The 24,241-nt window shown below is 44.1% G+C and overlaps 1 protein-coding gene across 1 annotated transcript in view; it reads right to left on the bottom strand.

Moving 5' to 3' along the window:
- Positions 1 to 24,241, bottom strand: part of MYO5B (myosin VB) — a 322,900-nt gene that overhangs the window by 196,995 nt on the left and 101,664 nt on the right. Inside the window, exons 5-8 of the mRNA XM_058170954.1 lie at positions 15,751 to 15,907; positions 8,219 to 8,362; positions 3,284 to 3,365; positions 1,498 to 1,605 (exon numbers count right to left, since the gene is read on the bottom strand). Of these exons, the coding sequence (XP_058026937.1) occupies positions 1,498 to 1,605; positions 3,284 to 3,365; positions 8,219 to 8,362; positions 15,751 to 15,907 (491 nt within the window). The remainder of the gene's footprint in view (positions 1 to 1,497; positions 1,606 to 3,283; positions 3,366 to 8,218; positions 8,363 to 15,750; positions 15,908 to 24,241) is intronic.

Here is a 24,241-nt window from a genome sequence, read left to right as displayed (position 1 = left end):
CATGATTCACATAACAACTGCAGTACATTTGCTTAACTATGGCAATTAAAAAAAAAAAAGAAGTCCTAGGTGCAACTCACTTAACAACTGTCTTGTTTAGCCACAGAAATTTTGGGCTCAATTATGGTTGTAAGTTGAAGACTATCTATATTCCCGAAAGCATGCCCTTTTCTCACACGATTTCTGGAGGGTGCGGAGGTTTTGTGCAAGAATTGGGTGTGTTCTTACAGAGACTCTGGAAGTCACAAAAGAGGGCTGGGCATTTGTGCAGCTTCTACAGCCTCCAAAAATGAGTTTTACTAGTATTTTATTTTTGTAATTATGGATGGTAATGACAGCAGCACACATGACTGGGCTGTGTTGTTGGTTTTTTTAAAAGATAAATGAAAATGCAAAGAATTGTTTCTTTTTTGCTTGGGGTATGTGTGTGAGACACACCAGCAGAGTCAAGATAGGTATTTTGATATTTGACATGCGGAGCCCCCAAAAATTCACCATTACTCCTTTACCAAGTAAACCAATTATTTAATTAAAATGGTAACCTATAAAAGTATTTGCAAAAACCACTGGACAGCATACACTAATGTCTCCAAGGTTTACACCGATGCTTTACCAAGTTTGCAACTGTAAGATGCATGCTGGCTGGGGAATTCTGGGAGTTGAAGTCCACACACCTTAAAGGAGCTAAATTTGAAACAACTTTACACCGATGCTCTTTTCCTTGATGCTCTCTGAGCTTGGCGTACTGATGATGTTACCCAGTATGGTAATGAGATGTCGGCAAGAAAACCACCAAGCTCAAACAACATCAAGGATCCCACAGTTCAACCGTGAGCTACAAATATTCCCTTCTATTGAAACTTTGCAATATTGTGAAAAGTTCCTGAAGAGTTACTCTACATCAGGGGTAGTCAACCTTTTTATACCTACCTCCCACTTTTGTATCTCTGTTAGTAGTAAACTTTTCTAACCGCCCACCGGTTTCACAGTAACGCACCGTGTATCGTCATCTGCGCATGCCTCTCGCACATCGTGGATTGGGTTTTGGGGGGCGCCAGCTATCAGCTCTGCTTGTCTGCTACAGCTGGGTGGTGTGAGGGGAGATGCATGAGCTATTCTGGGATGAGGCTCTTTTGTTTGAGGTCGCACTATAGCACCATTTAGTTTCACTTACGTAACGTGAACTAAACTTATGCGCAGGCGATACAAATAGTATATTTTCAGAAAATTAAATTGTCATGGGGAATTTTATGAAAACCGAATGAAAATGTTTTTAAATAATGCTCTGAATTTTTTTTAAAAAGTCAATTAAATTTAAAAAAAAGGAAAGTGCTTCAGTATCGGACAAAACCCTTACCGCCCACTGTGAAAGCTGGAACCCCACTAGTAGCAGTAGGGACCAGGTTGACTACCACTGATCTACATCTTCGTACAGGATAGCTGTATCAAGCCACACATTCTCCTAGGAAGCAGCCCAATTTGGGGTGAAACCCTTACCAAGCAGGGTGAAGGCTTGCTTTGTTTTCTCAAAATCTTCTGCATCGTCGACTCCTTCAAGAGAGGTGTCGCCTCCCAGAGATGTGTAGAAAAAATCTTTGGCATCCACTAGAATAGAAACAACAGCAAAATTAAGTTAAGGGGGAGAAATGCTTGCACTTAGTCCACATTTCCTGAAAAGACTTGCCTGAACCCCAAAACTCACAAGGAAACCAATCAGTGCACAACAATAAGCACAAAAAAATGAGGCACCACCCAACCTCAAATATCAACTCTTCCCAGGGTTCAGTTGGTCCATTTCTGGCCTTCCGTTCCTTCATCTGAGGCAGCTTTTTAAACTTCCATTAGATCTTCAGTAAACCAAGGGGCTAAGGCAATAGGGGTGAAATCCAGCAGGTTCTGACAGGTTCTGAAGAACCAGTAGTGGAAATTTTGAGCAGTTCGGAGAACCAGTAGCGGAAATTTTGAATAGTTCGGAGAACTGGCAAATACCACCTCTGGCTGGCCCCAGAGTGGAGAGAAAATGGAAATTTTGCAGTATCCTTCCCCTGCCACACCTATCAAGCCACACCCACCAAGTCACACCACGCCCACTGAGCCATGCCCACAGAACCGGGTGATCAAAAAATTTGGATTTCACCACTGGTTGGCAATCTGCAGCTCTGGAGCCGCATGTGGCTCTTTCATCCATCTGCTGCGGCTCCCTGCCGCTGGTCAGCTCCACAATTGGTAGGGTTTTCGGTTAGGACAGGTAGAGGAAAAAGGACGGCACGCTAGGAGGATACTCTATGGTGGGGGAACTGGACTTCCAGCTGGCAGAGGAAAAAGGAGGCTGCGCTAGGAGGAGATTCTGGCTGTGACCCTTTTGGTGCCGACTGGCCAAAGTGCACGTGCATGTGTGCAAATGCATGCCTGTGTGCTCGGAATCCCAAAATGCAATGCGAGCATTGCACACGTGTCCCCGTGCATGCACACGCGTCCCCATACATGTGCATGTCCCCCATGCATGTATCCTGCCTCCCCGCGCATGCACCTGCCCTGCCCCCACACCATTTTGGCTTCCAGGTTGGTGAAGGAGGATTTCCAGGTCCAAAATGGGGTGTGGGGGCGCTGCGCAAGGCCCCCCACACCCTATTTTGGGCCTGGAAAGCCTCCTGCACCAACCTGCACCCCCCATGCATGCACCACACACCCCTGCTCATGCACATGTCCCCTGCACGCACCACACACACCCCCACTCATGTGCGGCAGAAACCCAAAGACCAGCTGGCCGGCAGGAGGCATGCGCGCATGAGCAGTGGAGCTGGGCTCGGGTGACAGGTGGCGTGCCCGCAGAGAGGGCTCTGCCATAGGTTCACCATCTGAAGTCACCAAAAGCCTTGGGAACTTCAACACCACCTCTGGTGTGATCTCAAAATGGTGCGCAAGACCGCAAGCTGCTCATTTTGTCTCACCAAACCAATTCTGCCACTGGTTGTACAACTTCATTCTTTCTCTAGGCACAGTTCTTTTCCTCGGAAATGCTAGGCTCCACAAATGTATTATTTGGCGTTTCAGGAATTATTTTGAAAGTTCACTGTGGAGGCTAAATAAAAGTAATGGCAATGGTTCCCCTCGCACATACGTGCTAGTCGTTGCCGACTCTAGGGGGCAGTGCTCATCTCCGTTTCAAAGCCGAAGAGCCAGCGCTATCCGAAGATGTCTCCGTGGTCATGTGGCCGGCATGACTCAACGCCAAAGGCTAAATACTATGTGCTAAATACTATGTGCCAAATAGCATACTTACATAATGAGAGATCCTTCAGTTCTGGAAGACCAGCAGAGGCACACAGCTGATAGAAAATGTGATAGTTTCGCTCATCAGCTGCCTGAGAAAGAACATTAGTTTATTTGCAGAGAAATGAGCTACAATTAATTAAATATCATTCAGCATATCCTTTTCCTCTTTCTCTAGATCAGGAATCCCCAATCCGTGGGCCTACCGGGCCTTGGCCTATTCACAATTGGGCCACATGAATGGCTGGCTGCTGTGTGCGCATGCATATGACACAGCCCTACTTGTGAGAGTATCAGGGGGATTCGGGGCCACATTCACATGAGCAATGGGTGACTACGTGCAAGGGCCTGCCCCTCCCATAAAACCATCCCCTCTTCCCCCCACCCTCCTGGCCGCCAACCTAGAAAGGTTTGGGAAATGTGCCCTAGATTTATTCAAACTCAAATTTCACACATATTTCTTCAAGGTAGGAATGTTGTTGTTTTTTTAAAAAAAATATCTACAATTAGTTTCAATCTAATTAAACTAGAGATGAGCATTAAATGAATGGCAAAAACTCTGGCACGGTTCTGATTATGGTTTATGAAAGAATGAGAAAGTCTAAAAGCACCATCGTTAACATGAATGAGGGATTGGGGGGGGGCAATAAGTTGACTTTGTAAATATACAAATAGAATGAGACTATTGCCTTATACACTGTAAGCCGCCCTGAGTCTTCGGAGAAGGGCGGGATATAAATGTAAACAAAAAAACAACAACAACTTCATTTTATAACAGAAGAACTGAGGCTGGACAGGGGCCCCTTTCAAATTAAGCTTTTACAGATTGTACACCTAATGTAGCCTACAGACCTGGGATTTTCTAGAGGTTTCCTATCTATCAACCAGCTAGGAGTGATCCTGCTTAAGTTTCTGACTCAATGTGTCTCTTTTAATTAGGATCCAAATGGAGATGTTATGTATGTAACCTTAATCTCCAACGGACATAGGAGAGCTCATACAGGAATAAAAATACCAAACCACAATGCTCAAACATTGGTCCATACCAGTAATTACAAATTGCAGGTAGTCCTTGACTTACAACCACAATTGATCCCAAAATTTTCCTTCCTAAGCAAGACAGTTGAGTTTTGGCCCATTTTACTACCTTTCTTGCCACAATGGTGCTTTTCAAAAGGCAACTGGACTTCCTTGTTTTTGTTTTTTTTTGTCCTTGAAACGTTTCACTTCTCATCCAAGAAGCTTCTTCAGTTCTGACTGAAGAACTGGCATTCTTCAGAACCGAAGAAGCTTCTTGGGTGAGAAGTGAGATGTTTTCAAGGAAAAAAAAAACCCCAAGAAAGTCCAGTTGCCTTCGGGACAATCATGACCTGGATGATTGAGAAACTCCACAGACACTTTCCTGCTCCAGTTGTTAAGTGAATCACTGAAGTTATTAACTTAGTAACATAGTTGTTCATGAATCAGGCTTCTCCGTTGCTTTGCTTGTCAGAAGGCCGCAAAAGGTGACCCCAGGATACTACAACGTGATATAGATGTGAGCCACCTGCCTGGTGTCCAAATTTTGATCACGTGACCATGGGGATGCTGCAACGGTTCTAAGTGCAAAAAACAGTCCTTACTTTTTTCAGTGCCGTTGTGTAACTTCAAACGGTCACTAAATGAATGGTTGCAAGTCAAGGACTATGTATATTCAGCTGACTCAAATGTAAGTTTTAGTTATTAGGTGATGGTGAAGCTTTTCAAATCCTGCCAAGATTTTCATTCTTGTAGATTCTAAATCAGGGGTCTTGAACCTTGGTCCCTTTAAGCTGGCTGAGGAACTCTGGGAGTTGAAGTCCACAAGTCTTAAAGGGACCAAGGTTCGAGATCCCTGTTCTAAATCACGGTTCTCAATGTCCATCATCCTCTTTTAACAACCCCATAATCCCTCGCGGGGTGGCGTCTGGGCATCTGAATGGGGCTGAGTGTTTACTGGCCGGATGCCCTTCCTGTTGCCAATGCAGAGGTTTTTTTTCAGCAGATACATTCTCAGTGTGCTCAGAGAGAGAAAAATATTTGCCTCTACCTAGGATCAAACTCACAACTTCCTGACTGTGAGGCAAGAGCTCCAGCTCTAGGCCACCACACCACTCAAGAGTTCTCAATGTCCATGTACCTAATGAATCACGGACTAGGAAGTTTCCTTTCAACTGGAATGACTACGTCCGCCAAATCATTCAAAGTAGAGAAGACTCAAATAAAACGAGACGTCTTCTCCTCAGCATCTTGCTGACTGACTGCTGACTACTATTAATCTTCTCATCGTTCCCATCACCAATCTCTTTCCACTTATGACTGTATGACTGTAACTTTGTTGCTGGCAATCCTTATGATTTATATTGATGTATTGATCATCAATTGTGTTGTAAATGTTGTACCTTGATGAGGGTATCTTTTCTTTTATGTACACTGAGAGCATATGCACCAAGACAAATTCCTTGTGTGTCCAATCACACTTGGCCAATAAAAAATTCTATTCTATTCTATTCTATTCTATTCTGTTTCCATGTGAAATCACCCCTCAGGTTCATGTGAAACATCTTTAAACAAGGGCTCCGACATATCCTATCTCAGGTAGCTTCAGGATAGTGAAATGCCTTATTCATATTTCAGGTCACTTATAATCCATCATCTTCGCCTCTCAGCTAATGACTATGGAGCGCACGGAGATTAGTAGCAGCTTCCTTCAGCAAAGAAGCTATAAGTTTGTTATATTTGAATAAGATTATAGAGATACTTTGATCTTTCGAATTGGGGTGCTGAAGAATACAGGTAGTCCTCGAGGGACGACCACAACTGAGCCCAAAAATGATGTTGCAAAGCAAAACATTTGTTAAGCGAGTTTGCCCCATTTTATGACCTTCCTTGCCACAGTTGTTAAGTGAACCGTTTCATTTGTTAATTTAGTAGCATGGTTTGTTGAGTAGCATCTGGATTCCCCGTTGACTTTGCTTGTCAGAAGGTCTCAAAAGGGGATCACATGACCCCGGGATACGGCACCCGTCATAAATGTGAACCAGTTGCCAAGTGTCTGAATTTTGATCATGTGACCACGAGGGTCCTGCAATGGTTGCAAGTGTGAAAAACGGTCATAAGTCACTTTTTTTCAGTGCCATTGTAACTTTGAATGGTCACTAAATGAGCTGTTGTAAGCCGAGGACTATCTGTATTCTTGAGAGTCCCTTGGGCCGCAAGAAGGTCAAATCAGCCAATCCTCAAAGGACTCAATTCTGACTGCCCTTTGGAGGGACAGATTCTGAAGCTGACATTGGGAAAGATGGAAGGCAACTTCTGTAAGATAAGCCAATCAAATACGCACAGTTTCTTTTTCAAATTTCATAATTTCATAACAACAGAGTTGGAAGGTACCTTGGAGGTCTTCTAGTCCAACCCCCTGCCAGGCAGGAAACCCTATACCATTTCAGACAAATGGCTATCCAACATTTTCTTAAAAATTTCCAGTGTTGGAGCATTCACAACTTCTGCAGGCAAGTTGTTCCACTGATTAATTGTTCTAACTGTCAGGAAATTTCTCCTTAGTTCTAAGTTGCTTCTCTCCTTGATTAGTTTCCACCCATTGCTTCTTGTTCTACCCTTAGGTGCTTTGGAGAATATTTGACTCCCTCTTCTTTGTGGCAGCCCCTGAGATATTGGAGGGCTGCTATCATGTCTCCCCTAGTCCTTCTTTTCATTAAACTAGGCATACCGAGTTCCTGCAACTGTTCTTCATATGTTTTAGCCTCCAGTCCCCTAATCATCTTTGTTGCTCTTCTCTGCACTCTGCACTCTGCACTCAACATCTTTTTTACATCGTGGCGACCAAAACTGAATGCAATGTTCCAAGTGTGGCCTTACCAAGGCATTATAAAGCGGCACTAACACTTCACGTGATCTTGATTCTATCCCTCTGTTTATGCAGCCCAGAACTGTGTTGGCTTTTTTAACAGCTGCTGCACACTGCTGGCTCATATCTAAATGGTTGTCCACTAGGACTCAAGATCCCTCTCACAGTTACTACTATTGAGCAAGATAATGTAATGGTAGTTTGATACCAGAGGAGATGAATTAACTGACACAATACTTTGTTTTCTAAGTAGAAAAGCAAATTAACTCCCCCACCCACCCACATTGTTAGAATTCCTTAAAAACTAAACACCTCAATTCTCAACATACTTCATCATAAGGCATGACAGAAAGAGTATCAATTCACAAAACTCTAAAACAGATAAGACACTAAGTAGTCCCATCTGTTGTAATTAATACTTATAATAATATAATTAACACACACAAACACAAATATCAAGATCACGTGAAGTGTTAGTACCACTTTATAATGCCTTGGTAAGGCCACACTTGGAATATTGCATCCAGTTTTGGTCGCCACGATGTAAAAAAGATGTTGAGACTCTAGAAAGAGTGCAGAGAAGAGCAACAAAGATGATTAGGGGACTGGAGGATAAAACATATGAAGAACGGTTGCAGGAACTGGGTATGTCTAGTTTAACAAAAAGAAGGACTAGGGGAGACATGATAGCAGTGTTCCAATATCTCAGGGGTTGCCACAAAGAAGAGGGAGTCGGGCTGTTCTCCAAAGCACCTGAGGGTAGAACAAGAAGCAATGGGTGGAAACTGATCAAAGAAAGAAGCAACTTAGAACTAAGGAGAAATTTCCTGACAGTTAGAACAATTAATAAGTGGAACGACTTGCCTGCAGAAGTTGTAAATGCTCCAACACTGGAAATTTTTAAGAAAATGTTGGATAACCATCTGACTGAGATGGTGTAGGGTTTCCTGCCTGGGCAGGGGGTTGGACTAGAAGGCCTCCAAGGTCCCTTCCAACTCTATTGTTATGTTATTATATATAAAATTTATAAATAAATAAATGAATGATAAATAAGCTAACCTGGAACACAACTCTTGATTTCTCAAGCAGATACGTCCTCATGTTGGCACCAATGATACGGTATCTTTTATCAAAGCCAATCTGAATATATTTCCCAAAACGGCTGCTGTTGTCATTCCGGGTTGTTTTTGCGTTACCAATTGCCTTTATGAAATTAAAAAAACATTGAAAAATATAATATGTTTATTCATCAATATTCATTCTCACATTCTCACAGATACACTTCATTAATTAATTGCATATAACAAAGAAAAAACAATATTAAGACAAAAGACCCAGAGAATGAAAGATGGAGAGAGCAACATTGCTTGAAGATTAAGGGCAACACTCTTTAACCAGATCATATCTATTAGCCTTATTCCCTCTACCTGTGAAACAAAAAACAGCAATGATTGCTTTTACAAGCTGTTTTAGAGTGTAAACAATGAAGACGGCAGCAAAGTAATTATGATAATATTTTGTTATCATATTTAATTAACACTCTAGATTCTCTAGATCAATGTTTCCCAAACTTGGCATTTTAAGATGGGTAGAATTCAACTTTGCAGAAACCTTGGGCTTCATAATTGAATGCTAAAAGACAATGAAGGGACTTAATGTGCCTTTATTTAGAACTAGCTATACTCCTCAAAGCTTCAAAATGTCATGGATTAATTTCCCAATCTAGTGTCCTCCAGAAGCCTACATTGGTTAGGAAATACAGAATTGCAGACTATATACAGGTAGTCCTCAACCTACGACCACAATTGAGGCAAAAATTTCTTAAGCAAGGCATTTGCTAAGTGAATTTTACCCCATTTTTCAACCTTCCTTGCCTCAGTTGTTAAGTGAATCACTGCAGTTGCTAAGTTAGTAACCTGGTTGTTAAGTGAATCTGGCTTCCCTATTGATTTTGCTTCTCAGAAAGTCACAAAAGGGCTTCACATGACCCTGGGATACAGCAACGGTCATAAATATGAACCAATTGCCAAGCATCTGAATTTTGATCACATGTTCATGCCGATGCTGGAAATGTCATAACTGTGAAAAGCGGTCATAAATCACTTTTTCGGGGCCTTTGTAACTTTGAACGGTCACTAAGGGAACTGTTGTAAGTCGAGGACTACCTGTATTTGCAACTATAAAAATATGCAAAGAACGTCATATTAAAGAGTTTTTGGCCACACATGTTCTGTCCCCCTCCGCAGTCCAGGAAACACGAGCAATGTCTTAATTAGCCGGCATCTATCAGCTCTGGCAGCAAACTCGCGAGCGTCTGCCAAGTGTCTCTGTTATCACTCTTGATGCCGATAAGTCAGCCAGGAAACCAGGAACAAACAGGACTTCAGCTCTACTTCTCCCTCTAAGCAGCTGATTTGCTTGCCAGGAAGCAGCACCCCTTGCTGCTTTTATATCCTGTGGGGTGTGGCTCCATGACTCAGCACTTCCTAGGCCTGCCCCACCGCTGCTTCTGTTGTTCCTGCCTCTCCTGCCTACGAAACCTAGGATCCAGCCAGGCCTGATTGCCATCAACCGGGTCTGGAGGCGTGGCCTGGGGGGCGGAAAGAGTCAGGGGACGGGAGGCCTCATTATCTCCTCCACCTGGCCTGCCTCTGGCTCCTGGAGCTGAGCCAGGAAAGCCGGTGCTCCCAAGGTAAGTCCTGATGGCCCTTCCCCCTCACTTTCCGAGTCACTTTCTAATAGGGGGCTCGGCTCGGGGGGCGCAGAGACAACAACACAATTGAGACCATGCTTTTCTGCATGCAATGTTAAATATAGGAAGATAACAATGGGCCTACTACACATTGTAATTTTAAGCAACATTCAATTTCATAAGTAGTACACTCATTATAACTAACACAATAAAGTGTGTATTTACATGAATTTATTTGGGGATAGACTTATGTTACAACTGATTGCATTTTTCAAGCAACACAGAAGTTAGCTTCACTCTTTCTTCCTTCCTTCCTTCCTTCCTTCCTTCCTTCCTTCCTTCCTTCCTTCCTTTTAATTTGTCAAACGAAAACAAAAACAAGAAGAGAATAAAAATACAATGACAGGGATGAAGTGTGACTTGTTTGATTTTGGCTTAAGCTATGGTGTGAATCCAGCCATTATTGCTGGCAGATCCTATTTTGTGGTGTGTTATCTTGTATGGACCCAAACAACCATGTTTTATTCAAACAATCCTGATTTACCATAATTAGTCTATAGTCTTTACTTTCTATAGTGTTTGCTTTCTAAGAGAGAGATCAATGGAAGCTTGCACTGACAGTTTCACTTCTGGATATACAGCTTTACTGATTGATTATAAAATATCTTTTTTTTAAAAAAAAACTACACGTAAAGTTGGGACAAAGCTACATATTTGTGTCTTAATAGCTCAGAATTTTAGCTAAGCTGATTACGACAAAGCAATTGAAATGAACTGTGCTTCCAAAGGTTTTAGCGAAATTGTGCTTAGCAACCGTGCCTGCTAAGTGGCAAACAGCTTATATAAGAACAGAACCCAGCTGTATACCTTTAAAAATCCTAGCCAAAGCTAAAATTAATAACAATAACAAACTGGCATAGAAAACAGCGTCTTATCAAGAATTCACAACTCTGGATCTTAATTTAAGCTTTAATGAAAGAATGGATTCTGGTTTTAAAAACCGAAGAAAACAAAAAATGATAATAATACATTCATGCCAATAATCTTCTGCTCATATTTTCTACCTGGTTGGAGTTTTTGAAATAGGAACAGATTTTTTTTATGCAGTATCCACAGGAAACACAGAAAAACACAGGCGGGGCGGTAATAAAACTCAAGATATTGCGTAGAAAAGGAGGAGCAAAGCTATTAAATTCTCAAAATATAAATATGCCAGTTAGGTTTTTTTTTTAGTAAAGTTTTTCATAGCAGAGGTGGGTTTCAGCAGGTTCTGACCAGTTCTGGAGAACCGGGAGTGGAAATTTTGAGTAGTTCCGAGAACCGGTAGTAAAAATTCTGACTGGCCCCGCCCCCATCTCTTCTCTGCCTCCTGAGTCCCAGCAGATCAGGAGTAAATGGGGATTTTGCAGTAACCTTCCCCTGGAGTGGGGTGGGAATGGAGATTTTACAGTATCCTTTCCCTGCCATGCCCACCAAGCCACGCCCACCAAGCCACGCCCACAGAGCCTGTAGTAAAAAAAATTTGAAACCCACCACGGCTTCATAGGAAAGGTCCCCACTGATTGCGGTACTTAAATTAAACACAACACACTTTTAATCACCACCCTCTTATTAAGTTTTCATTCAGAATGTACTTCTCCTAGGTGAATTGGGGCTGATGTTGGTTGCATTCACATAGCAAACTAAGTCATAATTTGTTTTAGCACTTGTTTGAAAAAGCCTTATTTGAATGCAAAGCCTAGGATCCAGCCACTGTCTTTCTCCTTGTGAATAAAACCTTCAAATATTAAAATTCAAAGAAAGAATTTGAGTAAACACCTCCTACTCCCATTGTCACTTCTATCAATAGGAGAGAATATTTGTATCCCGAGGGTTCAATTATGGGGTCGTTGCTGCCCTCAGAGCTTAATGGTTTTGTTGCTGATGTTTCATTACCCAACTAGGTGACATCATCAGTGCTATAAGGGTTTGCACTCTGTTCATATACAGGTGCAGTGGTGGGATTCAGCCAGTTCGCACCTATTCGGGAGAACCGGTTGTTAACTTTCTAAGCAGTTCGGAGAACCGATTGTTGGAAGAAATCTTATTTTGGTTTTTTCCACTTTACAGGGCTAATCCTGTAAGGAAGGCAGGAAGCAAACATTCTGGTATTGTTCCTAGCCTAATTTTTATTGCCCTGCTTACAGAAACTGCCTCTCTGGTTAACCCTTATTACATTGTAACAGTAATGCGAAGCGCCCATCGGTGTGAGCAATATTAAGTTGGCCACACCTACACGGTCGCATGACCACCAAGCCACACCTACCCAGCTGGTCATTAGAGCAGAGAACCGATTGTTAAATTATTTGAATCCCACCACTGTACAGGTGGCTTGCCTTATCACTGTTGGAGATTGTTCTTGGTGGTTCCTTGATTAGGGTGTTATTTACTGGTAGTTTGTTTGTCTGAGTTTGTAGTTCTTTGATTAGGGTATTGTTTACTGCTTGATTGCTAGTCTAGACTAGTTATTCCATCACTCTGCTAAACAAATAATTCCCTCAACACTGTCAGACTATTTACTGAATCTGCACTACTATTAATTGTTTCATAGTTCCCATCACCAATCTCTTTCCATTTATGACTGTATGACTATAACTTGTTGCTGGCAATCCTTATGATTTATATTGATATATTGACCATCAATTGTGTTGTAAATGTTGTACCTTGATGAACGTATCTTTTCTTTTATGTACACTGAGAGCATATGCACCAAGACAAATTCCTTGTGTGTCCAATCACACTTGGCCAATAAATTCTATTCTATTCTATTCTAGTATTAATCCTGGTGTTAATCCTTGGTATTAGCTGGGTGTTAGTTCCTGGTGAGATCTCTTAGGAGTTTTTTTGCTTCCTTTTTGGCTTTTTGATTGTTTGTCTTAAATGGCGTGTAGATGTTGCTTATCTCTGTGCCTTTTGATGGCTGATTTGTCTGAATGCCAGCTTCCAGTTTTTTGGACCTAGCTTGTTCTAGGATGCTCATAGTTTCCCAGTTGAAACCATGGTTAAATCTGTCCATGTGTTGTAAAACTAAGGCATTTCATCATGTCTTCTGGCTAGCAGTTAATGTGTAGCTGGTTGTCATGGTGGTTGTATTCCAGACTGAGTTGCTAATAATCCATCAAAGGACAATATAAGGACAACCGGCTATGATCCACACTATTTTCTAGGGGAAATTGAGACTCCGGGTAGGACCTTATGCAGGACTTCAGATTTGAAAGCAAAATGGTGTTTTAGGAACTCCTGCACCCCCTCTGTGTAATTCCTTAAAGCAGCTGCATCTCTTCTGAGAATGACCCAACTACCCAACAAGTTGCAGCTCACCTTTTAGGAAAAAAGTATCACGTTTAAAGAGTGCTACATGCGGGTAGTCCTCGATGTACGACCACAATTGAGCCCAGCATTTCCATTGCTAAGTGAGACAGCTGTTAAGTGAGTTTTGCCCCATTTTAGGACCTTTCTTGCCAGAGTCGTTAAGTGAATTACTGAAGTTGTTAAGTTAGCAACACGGTTGTTAAGGGAATCCGACTTCCCCAATGACTTTGCTTGTCTGAAGGTCATAAAAGGGGATTTGACACGTGACCCCGGGGCACTGCAACCGTCATAAATATGAGCCACTTGCCAAGCATCCAAATTTTGATCATGAGACCATGGGGATGCTGTATCAGTTGTGTGGAAAAAATGGTCATAGGTCATTTTTTACAGTTGGCGTTGTAACTTTGAACGGTCGCTAAATGAACTGTTGTAAGTCGAGGATTTCCTTTACCCCATTATCTCTTTTGCCTTTGAATTGAAAGGCCCTAAAGGTTCCCCTCACACACATGTGCTAGTCGTTCCCGACTCTAGGGGGCGGTGCTTATCTCCGTTTCAAAGCCGTAGAGCAAGTGCTGTCCAAAGACGTCTCCGTGGTCATGTGGCCGGCATGACTAAACGTCAAAGGCACACGAAATGCTGTTACCTTCCCACCAAAGGTGGTTCCTATTTTTCTACTTGCATTTTTTTTTTACGTGCTTTCGAACTGCTAGGTTGGCAGAAGCTGGGACAAGTAACAGGAGCTCACCCCATTATGCAGCACTAGGGATTCGAACCGCTGAACTGCCGATTTTTCGATCGACAAGCTCCCCGTCTTAGCCACTGAGCCACCACGTCCCATCTTGAAAGGCCCTAAATGTATATAAAAGGACAGATGCTCCTCAAATGCTGACCTTCCAAATTTGCTAAGACTTTAAAGCTCATTCCCTTGAATAGCAGGATTGGGGGTGTTTTGGCAGCTTTTCCAAAGGGAGAGAAATATGTTTTTCTTTCTGAGAAATCTTTCTGATGTGCCTCTTGGTACTACAGCTGCAGTTGACGCAGCAGAATTAAGGACTGGCCTGCCGAGTTCATTATGATCGCCCAAAGGTTTTCATTTCCACCTCAAAATCAAGCCCGGGTGCAGAAATAAAATGAAATTATGATACTCATCAGCGAACATTAGTGTCATGTTGGCCTTGCTGGCTCACGCCACCATTTAATTTTAATTGATCGGCTGCACTGATGCATATGAGATGCTTTTGCCCATCTGTGGCATGTGCTTAGAAATTGCATGAGTCAGCACAGCCAAATAACAGGGTGAGCAAGCAGCATAAAAGCTGGCCCCGAAACAGAACACGTTTGCAAAGAAAACTCTCACAAACTTTCTAGGACAACTGCAAAAAATACCCATGGAAAATATTGACTGAAATTCCAATAGAAGCTACAAAATATTGTATGCTCGTTGTGAGATATTCCGCCACATGTTTGAGTTATGGTACCAGAATTTGCTCCTTCCATTGTCTCATCAATGTCCTTTTAAATTAAAAATCCTGTCATTTAGAACTCGGTCCCACTGGAACCGGATAAGCGGTGCATCAAGTCTAAACTCCCATCATCAGGCTAGAGACCAGGTGACTGTGAGTTCTAGTCTCACCTTAGGCAGGAAGCGGGTGGGTGACTTTGGGCCAATTACCAAGGGACTGTAAGTTCTAGTCCTTTAGCATGAAAGCCAATTGGATGATTTTGAACCAATCAGTCTCTCTCTCTCTCAGCCCAACCTATCTCACAGGGTCGCTGTGGTGGGGACGAAAGGAGGAGGAAGGTCTGATGAATTTGTCTGCTTCCTTGAGTTATTTGTAAAATAATAAAGGCGAGATAAGGAAGGAAGGAAGGAAGGAAGGAAGGAAGGAAGGGAAGGAAGGAAGGAAGGAAGGAAGGAAGGAAGGAAGGAAGGAAGGAAGGAAGGGAAGGAAGGAAGGAAGGAAGGAAAGATAGATGGGCAGATGGATGGACGGACAAACAGACACAAACACACACACACCACTTGGAAAAGACCCTGATGTTGGAAATGATTGAAGGCAAAAGGGGGCGGCAGAGGAGCAGATGGTTAGTGTCATTAACACAATGAACATGGATTTGGGCGGGAGCAGGGGTGAAATCCAGCAGGTTCTGACAGGTTCTGGAGAACCGGTAGCAGAAATTTTGAGTAGTTCGGAGAACCGGCAAATACCACCTCTGGCTGGTCCCAGAGTGGGGTGGGAATGGAGATTTTGCAATATCCTTTCCCCAGGAGTGGGGTGGGAATGGAGATTTTGCAATATCCTTCCCGTGCCATGCCCACCAAGCCACGCCCACAGAACCGGTAGTAAAAAAAATTGAATTTCACTACCAGGTGGGAGACAATGGATGACCAGGGGCCTGAATGATATAGTCCATTGGGTCACGAATAGCCGAACACGACTTAGTGACTAAACAACATGCCTAAATATTTCCAGGGTGACGCAAATGTTCTTCTTTGCATTATACAACAATAAAAGCATCTACCCACCATCATCGCTGAAGACCTTACCTCCATGATAGGACTGGAAGCCAGGACCTTCTCTTCAATATTGGATTCACTGGAGGAGCCTCCAACTGAGGCAAAGAACCGCATGGCATATTTGGCCGAGACTGTTTTTCCCGCTCCGGATTCCCCGCTAACGATAATGGACTGGTTCTTCTCATCCCTAAAGAAAGAAGGAGAAAGAGGAGGGAAAAATGAATCTTACATTTCTCTGTATTCTCGCCAACTCTGCCATTACTGCTTCATATGACTTCTTTTTAGGAATGAAATAGCACAATTTGACTTGGTGCAGGTTCGATTCCTCCCCTTCTAAGAATCGCTAGCTTATTTAAAAATCATTGACTGGACGGCTAGTTTGGCCTAGTGGTTAAGGCATTTGGCTAGAAAGAGGGAGACCATGAGTTCTAGTCCCGCCTGAGGCATAAAAGAACCGCGTGGGGTACCTGGCCAACATGGGTGGCCTGGGTGTCTTTCGGCCAATCACCGTGAGATTGTGAGTTCTAGTCCTGATTTAGCCATGAAAACCAACTGAGTGACTTTGGGCCAATCACTCTTTCTTGGTCCAACTCACCTCACAGGGCTGTTGTGGGGAAAATAGGAGAAGGGAGGTATGTTAGATATGTTTGCCCCCTTGAGTTATTTGTAATATAATAAAGGTAGATACATCTAAGTAAATTAATTAATTGTTGCTTTAAAGCATGGTTATCCAACCATTTGGCCTGCCTGAGTTATTTTAATATAATAAAGGCAGATATACGTAAGTAAATAAATAAATTGTTGCTTTAGAGCCCGGGCATCCAACCTTTTGGCTTTCCTGAGCCTCAATGGGTGAAGAGAAATTATCTTAGGCCACATATAAAATATATAATATAGTGTTGTTTTTTTTAATTTTATAAACAAACATACATTTAAAACATCAGTAATTCCTTCCGTGTGACATCTTGGTGTTTTCTTCCTGGCTCCATCTTTTGTTGTTTCTTCTTTCTTCACTACAATTTAAACTATTACCATTTTTCCACAGATATATTATTATCATTTCCTTACATAATTATCCATCGCTCATCTATACCTTTCTTCTAACCAATGATAAAATTTATCCCATATCTTAAAATATTCTGAATCCTCTCTTTCTGTAATCCTCAAAGTTAATCTGTTCATTTCTGCAGTCTAAAATTTTTCTAATAATTTCTCCTTCAAAATATATAATACAGTTAATGTATATAAATCACATGATAAAAAACGTTTACAATCTTGTGGGGTTTACTGTCTGTCCAGATCACAGGTGGCCGGCAGGCCATGTGTAGAGCACGCTTGCTTTATGATCTTCTTCTTAGCAGCCTTAAATTATCGTATCAGCCTTTTCTTGTAGTAATGATCCCTTATCCTAAGAGACTAAGCTATGGGCTTCCACAATACCCTTCCAGCCAAATACCGAATAGTCACACCTATATAAACAAACATGCCGTATCTGTCACTCACAGCATTCAAGCTCTTTATTATAGGCTATCACTTACTTCTACCCAGGAGGGATAGAAAGCCAATTATTTTTAATGCTCTGATACCGCAAACAACTTTGAAAGTTAGCAATCCCAAACTTCCGCTTCCTTTCTGTTGCAGACATAAAGTCTTCTTCAGTGTGGATGCTGCCTAACTAGACCTTCCTCCACCCTGGCTTTCCCTCTGGAAACGGGGAACATGAAAAGCCTTTCTGAAATTAGAGAATATTTCAACTAATAAACAGATTTAGAGAAGAGGATCAAGTTTACCATAAGGATAGCCAGGGAAGAAAACCATCTACTATCAAAGTCTTTTGCTTGTTAACAATAAAAAGTTAATATGAAAGATGTTAAAATAAAAAAAATCCCTCCCAAAAAACTTATTTATTTATTTATTTATTTATTTAATCGAGTACATATTAGATAATATATATAAGTATAAGCATGTATTGAATACATAAAATGAATACAATTAAAGGGGACATTAGGACAGGGACGGTAGGCACGCTGGTGCGCTTATGCACGCCCCTTACAGACCTCTTAGGAATGGGGTGAGGTCAAAAGTAGACAGTCTAAGGTTAAAATTTGGGGGGTTTTGGGATAAGACCACAGTCTTATCCCAAAGTAAGATTAAAGTAAGTAAAGATTGGTTACCATCTTTAAAGCGCTCCATGGCATAGGGCCGGGCTATTTACGGGACCGCCTACTGTAATGTATCTTTAAATGTTTTGGCGGGAAAAAAGCATGTTGCTGATTGGTTGAAGCATCCGGCTAAACTGTATTTAAGGAGAGGTTTTTCCCAGCCCGGGCTGCTAGGTTCACCATATAGAAAAGAGCTGTTGTCACTATTCTGGTCTCCTGCCTCGTTATTGCCCGAATCTAACACTGGCGACGAAGGTGGGATTTCGAGGCTAAGAGCGCCAGGAAAAGAGCTGAACTCACCAGGAAGACGCGAACCCAGCAAAACAAGGGCGGAAAGCAGCGATGTCCGGCTACACACCGCCAGCGCCATTCGACCCAGCTAAGGAGAAATGGGGGTCATACATGGCTCACTTCGAGTGTTTCCTCGAAGCAAACGAACTTCAAGGAGTTTCCGACAACAGGAAACGAGCCTATTTCCTGAGCCACTGCGGTCCGGAGGTTTTCGACACCGCAGAATCCCTGGCTGAGCCAACGCCGGTACAGTCGGTACCGTGGCAAACTCTGCAGACTCTGCTGAAAGCACATTTTGCACCGATGCCATCCAAGTATGTGCAACGGTTTGAATTCGGGGAGCGCAGACAGCAAGAAGGCGAGTCCATCAGTGCATACATGGCCGCCCTAAGAAAAGCCTCAAAACATTGCGAATATCGAGACTTGGACGAGGCATTGCTGGAGCAACTCATCCGCGGGGTCAGGGACATCCGTTTGCGGAGGCGGCTGCTGGCTAAAAGCAACCTAACGCTGGGAAACGCCCTGGTCGAAGGCAGGGCTCACGAGATGTCCACCCAAGCGGCGGAAACCTTACAAAAGCAGGTCACACCAACGGCTGGTGTGAAATCAACCCCAGTCCACAATGAAGAGGTCCAGGCCGAATCGGACGGTGAGGAGGAAGAAGGAGTCTTCCACACCGGGAGGCCGGAAAGAGACGACCGGGGCGACTGCGCAAGTTGCGGAGGACAACACCAACGACAACAATGCAGATTTAAAGATGCAACTTGTCGGCGATACGAAAGGAAGGGGCACCTAGCGCAGGTCTGTCGAGCTCCCCAACCTTCCCGCCAAAAATTCAAACCGCCAATCAGAGCGCTGAACGACGGCGGCCCGCGAGTGGTCAGTTTAAAAAGGCGCGAAATTGAATCAAACTGTCGTGAGAGTGGGTCACGCATCAACACGCCTAGAAAAGAAAATCTTCACAAAAGCAAAGATTGAGGGGGTGCCGTGCCGATTGGAGGTGGACACCGGCTCATCGATCACGATTATGTCCTGGGACAACCTCGTGAGAGCCTTACCCGCCATCGCAAAGCGCAAGCTGCAACCACAAAGACTAAAAGTACAGGACTACCAGGGGAATCGCATCCCTGTTCGAGGGGTAACGTCCGTCCACGTCGAGTATGGACACTACAAGAAAACCCTGCCCATCACCATCGTCGATGGGACCCTGCCAAGCTTGTTGGGACTGGACTGGTTCCGAGCATTGGGCATGGGAGTGACCGGAATCTTCAGAAACGAAGTCGACCTCAAAGACGCACTCACGAAGGAGTTTGAGGAGGTTTTCAAAGACTGCCTGGGCAAGTACAAGGGGACCCCTATATCCTTTAACTTAGACCCCCAAGTTGCCCCCATCCGCCTAAAGGCTAGGAGGGTCCCGTTCGCCCTAAAGCCCAGGATTGACCGGGAACTGGACAAGCTAGTAAACCAGGGAATTCTAGTGCCAGTTGACCATGCTAAGTGGGAGACCCCCATAGTCACCCCAGTCAAACCGGACGGATCGGTCCGGATTTGCGCTGACTACAAGGCAACGCTGAACAAAGCGTTGCAAAAGAGTGCTTACCCCGTTCCGGTGGTACAGCACTTACTGCACTCAATGGGGCAAGGGCAAGTTTTTGCCAAGCTAGACCTGGCACAAGCCTATCAACAGCTGCCCGTAGACAGCAACACAGCCGAAGCGCAGACAATTGTGACTCACAGAGGGGCGTTTAAGTGTACCCGATTACAGTTTGGGGTCAGTGTAGCTCCAGGGTTATTTCAGAACCTGATGGAGCGGCTATTGCAGGGCCTACCAGGGGTGGTACCATACTTTGACGATGTACTGGTATCCGCTGAAAACCTAGAGGAATTAGGGGCGAGGCTGCGAAAAGTTTTGGGCATTTTCCGGTCTGCCGGTCTCACAGTCAAACTAAACAAATGCCAGATCGGGGTTGAGTCTGTGGAATTCCTGGGCTACCGGATAGACAGGGAAGGGATTCACCCCACTGAGAGCAAGGTACGGGCCATCAGGAAGGCCCCGGTGCCCAAGAACAAAACGGAGTTACAGGCATTCTTGGGTCTGGTCAACTTCTACGCAGTATTCTTAAGGAATAAGGCAACAGTAGCAGAGCCGCTGCATAAATTATTAGCTAAGACGGCTGCATGGTCTTGGGGAAAGGCGGAAGCTAGGGCATTCAAAGGGTAAAAATCTCCTAACGAGTGATAGCCTCCTTATCCAGTACAATGGCACACTACCTCTAGTGTTAAGCTGCGATGCATCTCCCTATGGGGTGGGGGCTGTGCTCAGCCACAGGTTACCTAATGGCACAGAAGCCCCCATTGCATACTACTCCCGAACCATGTCATCAACTGAAAGGAATTATAGCCAGCTTGATAAGGAAGCCTTGGCTATAGTCGCAGGGGTAAAGAAATTCCATGAGTATGTATTTGGTCGTGATTTTGAAATCATCACGGACCATAGACCTTTGCTAGGTCTGCTGGCAGGCGACCGCCCAACGCCCGTGGCACTTTCGCCAAGACTGACCCGATGGACTATCTTCCTGGCTGCGATTCTTACAAATTGCTACACCGCCAGGAAAGGATTTAGGCACGCAGACGCATTGAGCAGATGCCCGTTACCAGAGACTATTGAAGACCCCACTCCAGGAATACCAGTTCTACTAATTGACTCTTTGGACTCTGGCCCAGTCACATCCAAAGAGGTGGCTCGGCTTCAGATAAGGACATTACAATAAGAACTGTACTTGGTTGGGTACAAGAGGGTGGCCGCTGCGCCGGGCGAGCGTTTTAAAGAGTTTGTAAAGAAACGAGGGGAACTTTCGGCTCAAGGGGGGTGCCTGCTATGGGGGGATCGAGTGGTGATCCCAGAGAGATTGAGGAAAAGGGTGTTGGATCTCCTTCACGAAGGCCACCCAGGGATCGTGAGGATGAAGGGTCTAGCGAGAAGCTATGTGTGGTGGCCCTTAATGGACTCGGAAATTGCTGAGAGGGTAGGGAAATGCCAGGCCTGCCAGGAGTCCAGACCGCTACCCCCAACGGCCCCGGTTCGGAAATGGGAGAGACCCCAAGGGCCCTGGTCTAGGATCCACATCGATTTTGCCGGCCCCTTCCACGGCCAAACCTTTCTGGTGGTAGTCGATGCCTACTCCAAATGGCTGGAAATCATTCTCATGAGATCCATGACAGCCGAGGCAGTGATCTCAGTCCTACGGCACCTATTTGTAACCCATGGGTTGCCCGACACGTTAGTATCCGATAACGCCCGCAATTCCACGGCAACCCAGTTTGAGGGGTACTTGGCAGAAGAGGGCATCCGCATGTCCTCTCGGCGCCTTTCCACCCTGCGACGAATGGCCTTGCAGAACGTTCCGTCCGGAGCGCAAAGAGGCATTGTCCAGAATCAAGCCAGGCGACTGGCAAACAAAATCGATACCTTCCTGGCAGTCCAACACAGAACCCCTGTGTCACAACTGGCAGAAGCCCAGCAGAGTTATTAATGGGCGGAAACTCAGGTGCCCACTAGACCGCTTAAACCCAACTACACACCAGACGGTTACAAGGGGCACTCGATAAAACAAGAGGGATGGCAATAGGCGATCGAGTGTGGGCACACAACTATAGCGAAGGCCCGACCTGGTTAGCAGGAAAAATCCTAGAAATAACAGGTCCCAAATCATATTTAGTGGAGATAAAGGATGGCCGGGTATGGAAGCGCCACATAGACCAAATAAGAAAACGACAACCGAACAATCCGAATTAGACGAAACAGGCCCTGACTATACAATGTTTGAATCCACAGCTGACTCAAACCCGGGGCAAACGCGGGACTTATCTGACTTCCAGGAGGTCCAGCGACGCCAACAGGTTCCGTCAGAAAGCAGCAGGGACGACTCTGCAAATAATCCAGGGCCGGATGGCCTAGAGGAGGAGCTGAGAGGAACAGACAGTCCCTCCGGTCAGCTCGACTCACTCCCAGAGAATGAATTGCGCAGGTCCGAAAGAGTCAGGAGACGCCCAGTCTACTTGCGTGATTACGTTGAAAAATAATATGTAAATCTCATGTAAATAATGGTAAAGTGTTTTCTGGGAGGGAAGGAGTGTAATGTATCTTTAAATGTTTTGGCGGGAAAAAAGCACGTTGCTGATTGGTTGAAGCATCCGGCTAAACTGTATTTAAGGAGAGGTTTTTCCCAGCCCGGGCTGCTGGGTTCACCATATAGAAAAGAGCTGTTGTCACTATCCTGGTCTCCTGCCTCGTTATTGCCCGAATCTAACACCTACTGCTACCAAATACCTCTCACCGACCCGTGCGCTCTCACAGAGAGGGACTCCTTAGGGTGCCGTCCACCAGGCAGTGCCGACTGGCGACACCCAGGGGAAGGGCTTTCTCTGTGGGGGCCCCCACCCTCTGGAACGAGCTTCCCCCAGGACTTCGCCAACTTTCTGACCTTCGAACCTTCTGCCGCGAGCTTAAGACACATCTATTTATTTGTGCAGGGCTGGCCTCGGGTTTAGTTTTAAATTTAGTTTTTAAATGGGGTTTTGTACTATTTTAACGACAGTTTTAAATTTGGCCTAATTTAATAAGTTTTTTAAATGTTGTTTTTAACTTGTATTTACTCTTATGTTTTTACTAGGCTGTAAACCGCCCTGAGTCCTTTGGGAGATAGGGCGGTATAAAAATTTGAATAATAAAATAAATAAAAAATAAGTCTGGTAGTGCATTCCAGGCATTAACAACTCTGTTACTGAAGTCATATTTTCTACAATCGAGTTTGGAGCGGTTCACTTTAAGTTTATATCTATTGTGTGCTCATGTATTATTGTGGTTGAAGCTGAAGTAGTCATTGACAGGTAGGACATTGTAGCAGATGATTTTATGAGCTATGCTTAGGTCATACCGAAGGTGGCGTAGTTCTAAATTTTCTAAACCCAGGATTTCAAGTCTGGTGGCATAAGGTATTTTGTTGCGAGCAGAGGAGTGGAGGACTCTTCTTGTGAAATATTTCTGGACGTGCTCAATTGTATTAATGTCCGATGTGCAGTGTGGGTTTTCTGAACTTGTTTCAGAAAACTTTTTTAAAACCGAACAAAGAGGCAATTCAATGGGGAATACTTTTGAGGGCTGTGATAGCTACAAGAAAAACCCATCCTGAGGTCCCATAGGTTAACTAAAATGAAATGTCTTTTTTTATGTTGAATTTGATTCCTAAGGCAGAGGTGGGCTGCTCCCGGTTGTAATAACCAGTTTGCCCGGAACCGAAAATGTGAGCACGCGTAGCTTCTGTGCATGCGCACGCCATCGAAAAATTGGCGATTATATAAGACATGATAGCACCAGGGCGGGTGGGCGGAGCCAGGCCTGCTTGGAACTACCAGTTCATCCAACCGGTCCAAACCAGCAGCGGCCCACCGCTGGCTATAGGAATACACCCACGTTGTTTTCTTGGCAATAATACAGAAAAGTTAACTGCATTATTCTAGGATGTTTACATCGACTTCCCAATCTAGTCTTCAGATCCTGGCTTTCCTGCTCTCCCAACCAAATTATAAGCAAGGTCAATCATGCTTAGTTAAGGTCAGCTAAAATGCATGTACCTAGCAAGCCCAGACTAATTACAGGTAGTCCTCAACTTATGAGCACAACTGAGCCCCAAATTTCTGTTGCTAAGCAAGACAGTCGTTAAGTCTGTTTTGCCCCCTTTTACAAACTTTCTTGCCGCAGTTGTTAAGCACATCGTTGCAATTGTTAAGGTAGCAACCCAGTTGTTAAGGGAATCTGGTTTCCCTATTGCCTTTGCTTATCAGAAAGTGGCAATGACCCCTAGGACACAGGATAAATACAAACAGTTGCCAAACCTGCTGATTTTGATCAAGTAACCATGCAACTGTTGTTAGTATGAAAAATGGTTGTAAGTCAGTTTTTTCAGTGTTGCCGTAACTTCGAACAGTCACTGAATGAATGTTTGTAAATCAAGGACTTCCTGTATAGACTAATCTTCTCAAAAAATCTCAAAAATTGAATGAGATTG

Source organism: Ahaetulla prasina, chromosome 2 (genome assembly GCF_028640845.1).
Source record: "Ahaetulla prasina isolate Xishuangbanna chromosome 2, ASM2864084v1, whole genome shotgun sequence".
Taxonomy (NCBI): domain Eukaryota; kingdom Metazoa; phylum Chordata; class Lepidosauria; order Squamata; family Colubridae; genus Ahaetulla; species Ahaetulla prasina.
This window is presented reverse-complemented; position numbering and strand designations above follow the sequence as displayed.